General features: G+C 36.8%; 1 protein-coding gene across 2 annotated transcripts in view; it reads left to right on the top strand.

Annotated features, from left to right (window-relative positions):
- Positions 1-12,356, top strand: part of PIP5K1B (phosphatidylinositol-4-phosphate 5-kinase type 1 beta) — a 96,389-nt gene that overhangs the window by 27,444 nt on the left and 56,589 nt on the right. For both annotated transcript variants that reach the window (XM_063423775.1, XM_063423776.1), the window contains 2 exons: positions 6,958-7,037; positions 7,748-7,816. In XM_063423775.1, coding sequence (XP_063279845.1) covers positions 7,748-7,816 — 69 coding nt within the window. In that variant the 5' untranslated portion in view covers positions 6,958-7,037. The remainder of the gene's footprint in view (positions 1-6,957; positions 7,038-7,747; positions 7,817-12,356) is intronic.

Raw genomic sequence — 12,356 nt, 5'->3', positions numbered from 1 at the left:
TAGCATTGTGCTGAGATTAGTTGCTGAGAGACTAAAAGATCTGGCAGGGCACTGAAACTAATGTGTGTTATTAAAGCTAGGTAAATAAAGGTGGTGCGAACAGCTGACATGACTTAGAGTAGATGAACAGCCTAAATGGCAGTTTTATGTTGGTTTTTGCTTGCTGCTTTCTCTGTAGCATTTGTGCTTGCCTGACAGTATTGCAAAGACCAGGAGAAAGATGAGATTTTTATTTCCTTTTTTTTATTTGTGAATTTCATCACTTTGTGTACTACTTTGGATTTTCATCTTATTATTTTTGAGGCAAAATAAGAAAAATCAGATAGGTAGACTGACCAGGGCTTTTTTTTGTTTTGATTTTTTATTGGTTGGTTGGCTTTTCTTGTTAGGCATCACAGGCTACACAGTTTCTGATTTTTTTTTTTAGCTATTCACTCTGAAATGTTCATCCCAGCATTAATTATCAAGAACGGCATTTTCCAGTTTTCACAAGTGCAACAATAGTACTAATCACAAATTTTACAAAGATTTTACTTTCAGTCATGCTTAAAACTTCCATAATCAGTTATGTGTTGGGAGATCTTGACAAGGTTTCAAACCTAATTGTTTGGGGGTTTTCTTATCTTTTTCCCTCCTTCTTCTTTAAATTCATATGACACTTACTTTTCCCCATGCTGGACAGACAGAAAAAATAGATCTTTTTAAAATTACATTTTTAGTGGCATAAATTAATGGTATTTATGATGTAGTAAGAAGTTTGTTCTACTTTTGCAGTAATGCCTGGAAAGACATAAGAGATCTTTCAGTACTTCTGTGAAGAGTGGAAGTCACAGCAGTTGACAGCAGAGGTTTATTAGGCTGACAGGCATTACAGAGATGGGGTGGGTTAAATGCTCTCAGACTGAAAATCTGAAATTTTTTCAGATTTGAAGATTTCATGACTTTCTAATAATTATTGAGTGCATTGCAACATGTAAACATTTACTTCATTCTCATGATATATCAGCTTAAAAATATATATTATCTTTTACTCCTCAGATGTTTCAGATATGAGAGCATACAATTTTGTTCTTAGATGTCTATGTGTCTGTCTGGCACAAAGTGAAGCTATTCCATAAGCTAGTGTCTGGGATATTATTAAAAAAAATAGAGAGATAGAGAGACAGAGACCTGAATTGTGGTTTTTTTCTCTTGTAACTGAGTGGCTGCATACACTACCTCAGTTTTATTTGAAGGCTATGTAACTGCCCAAGCACTCATGTATCAAAAATATTCTCTGACATTAAAAGGCATAAGGTTTTTGGAGAGGGGTTTAACTTGTGATGACTGTTAAGAAAGCTGTTGGATCTTTGTGTTGTTCCTTTTACTACTCTGTGCATTAATTTATGCTTCCTTTCACTTGTTTAGATCTGTGTATTGGCACTCTGCCTAGCAATGCTTGCAGCTTGCTAAACATTACACTTCATTGTCTGGCAAACTCAAAAGGAAGGCAATTAAACCATGAAAATTATAGTCAGCATTGTTTTAAAGCATGGAGAAAAGCTCTTTTAAGAAGATAAAATAATAAAACCAATATAAGTCCAACTATTCACCTGAAGCTAACAAGTCATTTGCCTCTTGAGCCTTCTGAAAATAATGTTGATAGTATGCTGATATCTTTGGTTGGATTTTGTGTGGAAACAAGATATATGTAGGCAATTTTTGTGTGTCAGAAGGTGTTTTTTGTGTCCCAAACCCCTTCAGTTACAAATAATCTGATAACTAAACCTACTGTTCAAATTCTACTGGAGAGGGTAGGGAAAAAACTATTGACAGTTTTGATTGACCTAAGTTTGTCAACTAAATTTGACAGTGGTCCAGGAATTTTCATGGAGTAATAAACAAGATGAGATCCAATTTGGAAATCCAGTGCTGTTGTGCATATTGTATTAATTGGCAGAGAATCCAGACAGGAGGGAGACTTCATAGATGTATCACCTGCAAGAGAATTTTGTTCAGTGCCTAAGAAGGCATGACCTTAAGTTTTTATAATTTCAAAGAAGTAGGGAAGTTAGCTTTAATAGTGCCTTTTGATTTTAGGGCTGCCTTCAGGTAGCTCCAAGAATACCACAAATGGGTTTTGGGTACTTGAGCTTGGGGTGGGGGAAACACAAGAGAACAAGTATGAAAAGAGTAGCTTTTCTTTAATAAATATGTGTTCATGGATTTCTTCCACTGTAGAGCATTTTTGGCTTAGAAGATTTGCCCCTTCTGGCAAAATTTTGTGTAACAAAGGTCTCCACTAGCTGAAACCTGGCAGTGTATGACTGAGTCCCCAATGTGGTTTGGTGGAAGAATGCTGCCTTATAGATCTGCAAGTCCTTTTAGTGAGTTCAAGAACTGACTTTGAAAGCTACTCTCACAGCTTCCATAAGGAAAATATGTCTGGACAAATCTCACCAGAAAAATGAGTTCTGCAGTAATGAAATGACCATGGTTTTCATAGTTGTATTAGAAGAAGCTGCTTCGAAGTAGTAACAGAGGGGAGACAGAAGCTACGAAGGAATTTGAGCTAATGACTCTTTTTAATGGAATTCACTATAAATGCAGTTTGTAGGACTAGAAATTCTTGTCAACATCCTTACATGTTGTGCTGTGATCAAGAAAGAATGCAGTCTTGGTGTGTAAACTCCCAGTTACTTAAGACAGATAAAATTACTATTTTGATAATCTTTTTCTATTTTGATAATCTTTTTTTTTCTTTTTTTTTTTTTTGTCTGGTTCTGAGTTAGAACCATCATTGGTATGAATTTAATATATGTTTCTTTGTTCTTTTCTGAGAAGTCACTTACCATATTCTGAGGATTTTGTGTCCTCCTGGCAAAAGAGAACTGTTCAAGAATTAAGAAACAGCTAAATAAATAGGTAATCTGCAATGCAGAGAACTATGTGAATGAATTTGTGGATTGAGTACAAAATATTCCATCCCAATATATTCACTTGCCAAAAAAAAAAAAACAACCCAAAGAGTTTTCTGAAAATGCATTTGTGTGTTTCAGACTGAAAAATCTGTACCCTAGCGTCTATGTTATTTGTATATTATTAATCTTAAACATGCATAATTGTTTCTGGTATTCTTTAATTTCTAGTCTTCTCCCTCTGCCCATCGGAAAATTTAAAGTTTCATTTAATCTTGCTTTGTCTTGCTTTTTACTGCTCATATTTAAAAATTAAAGATTATACCTGTAAGAAATTATAAATATGTTTTCTTTTGCATGATGTTTCTAATTCACTGCAGAAGCCTGACAGCAGTACACCCAGGGATATGTCTGTTTTAAAAGTTAGGAAGAATATTTCAGTTTTACCTATTAATCAGAACAAGGCAGTACATGTAGTGAAAAGCTACATGGCTTTTATTTGGAGTGTGATTCCTCAACAGCATGCTTTATTCATGCTTTTAAGAAAGGATTTGTTTAAAAAAATTATCTAAATTTGCTAAGAAATGCATTCTCAAAAAAAAGAAGTTTTCATGGTAATGAAAAGAAAGCAGAACTGATTTTTAGGTGAATGAACAAATACATGGGCCTGTAGGAATCTAGCAATAGCATTTTTCATGGATGTTGGCTTTCACTGAAGTTGCTGGGAGTTCTAATGTTAACTTGAAATTGAGGTGAGAGGCCATTCAGGTGTAAGTACCAATATCTGTTCATGTGAGCAGGGCCTCAGCAACTGAGGTTGTGTAAAAACAGCTATTTATAATTGGAAAAATGCATACATGATGCTGTTAGTAAAAAATAAATTTTGGCTATATAAGGAACATGTAATTAGAAATTCAAGAACAAGGAATCAAAGCTGGATAGGAAGCTCACATTTGCTGTCTGTCATCTCAGTTCTCAAAATGCCAGCTATGTGGTGGGCAGGGTGGTGTTAACACCGTGGGCTTCTGGCTGATCAGAGAAATTAAAAGGTTTCCCTGTAGCTCTAGGGGAAAATGCATATGGCATTTTTCCCCCAGAGTGATGGAAATTACAGTTTGTGTTAGTTAAGAAGCATGTGGTTCTATGATTCTAGTGTGAGAAACTAAACTGTGAAACTTTTTTTTTTTTCCTGAAGCATATATTGAATAGATGTGATTTTTTTGAAGTCTGCATTTAGGACTAGGAGGTGTTCAGAGCAGAAGGCTGGAACTGAAGGCTGTAAACTTGTGTTTCAAGAACTGTATGTGTCGCAGTAGTTTTTATTGCACATAAGGCTTGTGACAAAAATGTTGAGTCTTCAAGAGTATTTGGGAAAAATACTCTTTAAATTCCTACTGTTCTTTAATGTTTCTTTTTCTTTATTGTCAGTTAGGATAGCATCTAGGAAGCTAAAAGGGAGATCTTTACAGCCATCTTTCACTCATGGTTTAAGGCCAGCCAGCCACTGAGCCCCACACACACTGGCTCACTCTACCTCCTGATGGAATGGGGGAATGCATCAATAGGGTTAAAGTGAGAAAACTCAGGAGTGGAGATGAAGACTCTTTAATAGGTCAATCAAAAGCTGTGCATGCAAGCAAAGCAAAACAAGGAATTCATGCACCATTTCCCATGGGCAGGAAGGTGTTCAGCCATTCCCAAGAAAGCAGGGCCCCATCACACCTAATGCTGACTTGGGAAGGAAAATACAGTCACTCTGACCATCTTCCCTTCCTTCTTTCGCCAGGTCTATATGCTGAGCATGATGCCATGTGGTCTGGGTCTCCCTTTGGTCAGCTGGGTTCAGTTGTCCTGGCTGTGCCCTCTCCCAACTCCTTGTGCATCCCTAGCCCACTCACTGGCTGGGCTCAGCAAGGCCTTGATGCAGCAAGGCTGCAGAAAAGGCCTTGATGCTGTGTAAGCACTACGCAAGAGTAGAAAACATCCCTGGATTATCAATGCTGTTTCCAGCACAGATCTGAAACATAACCCCACACTAGCTACTGTGAAGAAAATTTGCTTTATCCCAGCCAAAGTCAGCACACTATAATATTTTTGAAACTAAATGTTTTCTTCCTCTACCTGCCCCTACCCCACTGAGCTTTTATTGTGAGCTTTTCCTTTGTCAGGTACATACAGAGATTCAGTACTTTAGCTACAGTGGTTTCCTGCTATGTTATCAAAAAAATAAATAGTTGTAGCTTAGCCAGGAAGTGAGTCCAAGACTGTCAGTTGTGACCTGTCTTTGAACTGTTAAACCTCATCAGAACAGAGACAGTAGCTATTGCTCTGAATATTATAAAGCGCTTGAAAAGGCACCATGTGCCACTTCAGTAGCTCTAGGGCTGGAAGAAAATACACAAAGCAATACTTGCTTTGCAAAAAATTGTTAACATGGAACAAGAGATGGTTGTCACAGCACAGATTTTGGAAGTTTCTTAACACAATCACAGTTAAGACAGAGCTGTGTGTTCTGTTTCTCAAAAGATTAGAACCAAAATAATTCTGTTCTAGATGCCTTTAGGAAATAAACTGACATATAGAGGAAAAAAATCACCTTCTTCATGGTGTATGACTTTATACACTTTGTAGCACCATTGTCTATTTCCCTGTCATTCCTAGCATTGCAGGGGTGTATTATCACTTGAGCAAAGTGTTCTTGAATAATTTGCCTGTCCATGCTGGGAAAAACCCCAGGCTTTTCTCCCAAGTCTAGCATAAGTGCTTTCTTCGGCTCATTTACTGAGAGAAAGCTCTCATGTTGCATTTTATGTTTGGCTTTTGCTGAGTATGTGTGCTCATAATTTAGACAGTTCTGTGTCTAGTAGAACATCATATTTTATCAATAGTCTTAGGAGGAATGTGGAGAACAACAGCTTGAGTGGGGATTGGTGTTTTAACCCAGTGATCAGTTATTTAAAGAGTCTTCTACCAATGATTAAAATGACATTTCCTATGAAAGCTGTTTTAATAAGTTCTTTATTCCTTTATTTGTGTACTGATTGAGTTGTAAGCATGGGTGAATGTTAATATTAAATGTGTGAATATAGGTGAGTGAGATGAGCTACATACAATTTTAAAAGCTATAAAAACTAAGTTGTTGCCTCTAAGTAGGAGTTCAATGTATAGGAGACTGCAAATGCACATCCAAATGAAGGAATTACTGATTAAGAAACATCACTTACATAGCGAATAGAGTGAAGAATGCAGATAGCTGCAAAAGGAAAATACTGACATTTTGGTAATGTAAGAAGTGTGTTTTTCTAAGGAGGCATTGTTTTCTTCTCAGTAATTCCAAGCTTCAATTTGTTGTGGTCCCCCCTCCCTTTCTTTTTTGGCTCTGGTGCTTCTCCGAAAAAAAGGAAAATACTGACTTTTGAAGCCTTTTTTAAAAAGATTCCTTGGTAGTATTAAATATGTTCTTCAGATTAATGGAAAATTAAAATCAGTGAATGGGGCCTGAGAATACTTTTTTTACCGATTTTTTAGTTTTGTACAAGGTATTATTTGTACTGCTTAAAGACAAAACAATATTTATCTCTCATTTGAGGTATCATGAGATTTTTTTTTTTGTTATCTGTGATTTTTTAATGTTCTGTCTTCTAAACTATCACAGGTATTTCTTATAAGTGATTGGAGATTATAAGGCTATAAGATTATTAACACATGTAATTACATAACACTCCAGAGCATGTATGGGAATTACTCTACATAAATGTTTTATTGTAGAGTTGCTTGTGCCACAGGGGTGAAATATCTAGGGCAAAAAGGAATGACTCTGCGCTGATTCCCACCTGTGTAATATTGCTAGTTTCTAAGTATATTAACCAAGTTATAGTATGTGCTAAATACAGCGAGTTCTAAGTATAGTAACCAAGTTATTTGACGTGATTCTTGAAAAGCATCACTTGTAGATAAATGCTTTCTTGGGCTGAAGAATAGTAGTAAAAGAAAACATACAGCTATTCCAAGAGATGGAAATTTGTTAAGGCATAGTGGTGACAGATTTTTCTAATAATAGGTTGTGGAAAACATTTAACACCAATGAATGGCTTGATCTTCACGCTCAGCTCCAGATGACCTGTCCTGTTATTTGTAAGGGTAAGTATAATTTTGTCATGACAGTATTGGTAAAATCTGGAATTATTTTAAACTATGTCATTGTGCCTTTGGCAGACAAACTCAGAGTGTCTGACCAAGGTGATCTCTATCTTATTGGTTTATTCTTGGTCTTTGAATAATGGCTTTACAGCTGTGATGAGATGTAATGTCAAATAGTTAGAGCACAATGCTAATAATGCCAAGGCTATGGCTTCAAACCTTTTATGGGCCATTCACTTAAGAACTGGACTCAGTGATCTTTGTAGGGCCATTCAACTCAAAATATTCTGTAATGCAGTGTGATTCTGTGATCTCCTTGCTACTTTAAGGAGATGCATCATGTTGATGCAGTCAAGGACATTAGACTACTGAGACACGCCACTGAATATCTGGCTCACGTGCTTCATAGTTGTGCCCTTTCAAGTCAAGCAGTAAGCTGAGGAGCAAGATTTCACTGCATACTGGTGTCGGGAAGAGAAACAGAGTCATGTAGAGTCATATGCTGGACATCTTCCTGGGCCAGGGCAGTCTTTTTAGTCTGTGTAGAAAATATTTACAGGAATATCCTAGATATGTCACTGATCTTGGTAGTGTGATGTCCTCTGAAAAGTTTGAATTTAGCAAAAATGGATAGTAAATTATATGATTTTTGTGAATAGTTACTTTTGTAAAGCAAATACCTTCTTCATAACTTAAGCTTCTGTTGTCAGATGTCGTCTGTTACTGAAAATGGAGATGTTACTGCTGGAAAGCCAAATGAAGAAAAAACGTATAAAAAGGTAAGTAACCTTCAATCTTTTTATTGTATGTTTTTCCCTTCATGTCGGTAATTCAGACCTGATGTATGTGAATATATTTCAGAACTGACTAAGACCAAGAACAAATAAAACATGTTCCATAGGATTTTTGAAATTACTTTATCCTGTCTGTGAAATCATAAGGTATTTCTATCCACCACAGAGCTGACTTTAAAATTTGTTCAGTCCAGCTTTGAAGTTTATCACCATCTTGCTAGACTGATAGCAATTCTTTGCTCTTGGAAACATACATCTCTGGGCATAAACACTGTTGTAAGAAATTTACTGTTTCCAAATGCTTTGAATCTTATATGTTTTGTCTATACTACAAATCTGAAAGGCAAAGCACATCTTTAGTGCTTTGCCAAACAGACAACAATTTGTTTGCTAAGTATATTTTCAAAAGAGATGTTTAAGAGAGGACATATTTAATGTAGGAGCATGTATCAATTGTCTATTTAGTTATTGCTGACAGTGGTTTGAGCTTTGTTTTCCTGATACTGCTTGTCTGTGACCATCATTATTTAGGTCCGCTAGTAATTTTGATAACTAAGCTGAGCTATAAATGCAAATTTTGCTTTACGTATTTAGACAGCCAAAATGTTAGCTACTGAATTTGATCATTTTTTGGCAGATCACCTCCAAGAAAGGGGGATTATGTTTTTAAATTAATTTCTGTAATCTAGCTCAGAGGTACACATGCTTCTGCAGTATGTACAGTGATTAGGGTTTTTAATTTCTGGGTGTTGCTTACAGTATTGCTGGTAAAGTCAAGGAGTTTAATAAGCTATTTATTTTCCCATCCCTTTTCCTGCAGTTACATTGCCAGTATCTTGGTGGCCTTAGCATTCCAAATAGTTTTCTCAGAAATGAAAGGAAATAATGTTTGTTTTAAATACAGTTTAGTTTAAATTTCCCAACTGACAACTTCAAAATATAGAAATTGAAATTTGTCTTGACAATTAGTATGAGAAAGGAAGGAATGTTCAGCAGCTGAGGTGGATCCTTCTGCAGGTTTATGTTGCGAGACGAGACTAGTAGTAGCTATAGGTAAGCTTCCATTCCCCCTGGTCATCCCACATACTCTTCTCTGTTCCTTTTCAACGATAAATTCACAGCCTTTCAGAGAAAGCTGTGTAAAGTCTTCTCACTATGGCACAAATTCTACCGTGTATCTGCCTGAAGTACCTCTGGCAAGATCTGGGATTCACAGCCACATCCCACTGACAGATAACAGTGACTATTACCTCCAAGTTCTGTCCCTGAACCTCCAGTTGTTGTATCTTATGCCAATTTATTTCCTTCTCATATAAGTACACCTTCAGTTGTTCTATGTTCAAGATGCTGTGCTGCATATGCCCCTAATAGTTTAGTATTACTATCAAATATTATCATCATACTCCTCATTTTTGTGATAATTTTAATAAAATATTAATAAATTTTGACCTCAAAATTCATCCATGCTGAGCTAACTGGAAGCATATATTTGCCTGATGCCTCACTTTTAACAATGGCTCTCTTTTCTTAAGCCAAATTCCTTAGACCAACCTAAATCACTCTGAGAATCTGTGATCCTCACCTCCTTTAGACATTCCATATACATTGTTTCTTTTTTTTAATGGATGTCAGAGGTATCAATAGTATGTGTCTGGAAGTATAGGGTAAGCCTGGTAGGATGTAGGACTTGTGTTCATCAGAGGCATTTAATATAATTTCTTATTTAATTTCACGGCTTTAGGTAAATTACACAGAGAGATCTTCCCCTGTAGAGCATCCAGCTTGTTTGCAGCTAGAAGCTGCCTGTCCTAAATTGCCCACAGGTGTTGCATTTACAGTTCTCCAGTCATGTATTGTTACGCTTGTTTGATTGAAAACTACTTGCAGTCCTTCCTGTGACTGCCTGTGCCACTTTCTCCAGAAGTTTGGGCTGGGGAAGAGCTTGTTTCCTCAGCTGGTGGTTTTTCAGCTACTTGGGCAGTTTCTGCTCCAATCTACTGCTGCCCGTCACCACAGTGGAAACACCTGGACAAGACACTCATTTAGTGCTGAAGTCAGACTGTGCTTGCTAACCTATTCTCATTGTTTAGCGAATTCACTTCCACTTATTTTTTTTTTTTTACATAATAAAGGTGTAGAAGCTATAACTGTTATCCACATATTACAAACTTCTGTAGTAATGACTATTTTTCATTGATTTAAGTTAACCTGACTTAGAAAACAGTGAAAACACACTATCTCCAGGAGAGTGCCTCTGATTTCATCCATGATAAAACTTTCCAGAATAATATGTAGTCTGTAAGGCTATCAGGGTTTTTTCTGGAATTTTAGATTATCACAGTATTTTCTTTATTATTGTGTTCATCTCAGCTAAAATAGAGGTAGGTAACATCTTCATCTGTATTAATTAAATCTCCAGCTCTTCAGTTTCCTACAGTAGTCAGATGACTTGCCATCTGCATGAATGTAAACATCTTGAAGTTCCAAGAAATTTCTTACATTACTACAGCCTTGCGAAAAGGTTTGCATAAACATTGCTACCCTATTCTTTCAGACTCTGAAATGCATAACTGCACCGAGACAGAGCATGATTTCTATTATAAATCATGTTTCTTCTTTCCACTGTTTTCTTTTTAGCTTTCAGGTTTTCTGCTGCTGCATGCTGACATAAATGTCTTCTAGCTTTTTACTGTCTGTTATTATCTAGTCAAAGTCTTGAGAGGAGAGGGAACATAACTTTCTGTTTATTGGTTTTGGAGTTTTTTAGGTTTTTGGTGGGGTTTTTTTGGTTGGGTTTTTTCCCTCCCTTCTGAAAACCAGATGTTTTTCTCTCTTTTAAAGGATGTTATTTAAGGTGGGGCTGCTAAGCTGTTCAGCTGCATGCATTTGTTACAAACATTATAATCTGAAACTACTTACGGGTTTTCTGTCTATTTGTACAATTTGAGTTGTTAAGTCTACAGTGTGAATACGAATAATAAAGTGTTTCAGTCACCCAGATCAAACAACTTAGTTAATGAAAGAGACACTTCACAGATACATGTTCCATGCAGCTTTTAAGGTAGAGAGTTAAAATAACTTTGAGATCAAAGAAATGGTAAATTGTGCAGACTGTGGCCAGTTCTTTTGGGGTGGAGGTATTTTTGTTGGTTAGATTGGATTAGTCTTGCATTTGTTTTGCTTTGGTTTTTTGGTCTGCATTTTTATGTGGTTGGGTTTGTGTTTTTGTTGTTGTTGTTGTGAGGGTTTTTCTCAGAGAGAAACAGGGTAAGGGATACAAGAGATACTGGTTATTTGTTCCATTGCATGCTTGCAAAAATCAGGCCATCAGACTATAGTTTTTCTTGGATATTCATATCCAGTCACAGACATCTGGACTATGCAGTTATCACTTTTTTTCATTTTCTCCATATTTTGCAGACTTTGTTGTGAGAAATTGCTGACACGCATGCAGTTTTTAGATTGCAATGTCATCAATCACACAAGCTTGAGACTGCTCCCTGTCAAATTAGATTTCAGTAGTATCCTGATGCTTAATAATAGGATAGTGGCAAGAATGAGGCACAGACAGGTCTGTTAAAGCACATTAGAAGTGTAGAAGAAAATCACACCAGCAAATAAAATAGATGCAAATGTGCACTTGTGAAAATCTTTTACTGGATTGCCACAATCTCTGTGTTTATGCTGAAGGCTGCCACAAAAGTGTATTTAGCCTGAAGGCTGCCACACAAGTGTATAATTGGAGTTTGTTTCTAGTCATTACATATCTTGGAGCTCTTCTGTTTAATGTATTACAAGCACTTTATGTAACCTGTTCAAAACTGCATATGGTGAGTCACTTTGCCAGGAGCAAGGGAAATTTGCCTGGATAAAGGAAGCCAGCTACCTGTTGTTAGAGCTTGCAATCATGTGCAAGCAGCATTGCCCCATCACTTTTGGCTTATGCTCTGCATCTAATGCCTGCAGGTAGAGTACCTTTTCTTGTAGACACAGCAATTTTACCACTGGAGGTCTTGCTGCACTGGGACCTCAATAGCAGATTTTATGCATCTACAAAGATACTAAAATCACTGTCTTTAGTGACTTTGCCTGGACCTATGGCTACTTCCAAGCTCAAATGTCACAAATTCTTTTCCTCAAAGATAGAACAACCAGAGTAGTTGGGTTCATGGCTACCACAGAAGCCTAGGCATAATTTTTTTTTTAAATGGAGGAAAAATTGATTGAAAGCCATGGAGTCACCTGAATCCAATTTTGGAAATGAAGGGAGGTTAGATTCAGTTTGGATAAGGTAGTTATTCTGATTGCAATTGAACTGTAACAATTGCACAGTCACACACAAGAGGGGCAGGAGTCCATCTTCATGAAGTGTGACCTGCAGAAAGTGGGCAAACATTTCCTAGAGAGAAGTGTGAACTGAAGAAAGATTGGAGGGGTACTGTGGCCACAGGGACCCATGATTACAAGTTGTGGAGAAACAGTAATTTTAGTGGGATTTTCTGGTAACTCTACATTTATGTCCCTA

Source organism: Prinia subflava, chromosome Z (assembly GCF_021018805.1).
Source record: "Prinia subflava isolate CZ2003 ecotype Zambia chromosome Z, Cam_Psub_1.2, whole genome shotgun sequence".
In the NCBI taxonomy this organism is placed as follows: Eukaryota; Metazoa; Chordata; class Aves; order Passeriformes; family Cisticolidae; genus Prinia; species Prinia subflava.
Note: the sequence above shows the minus strand (reverse complement) of the source record. Positions and strands in the feature narration are given on the sequence as shown.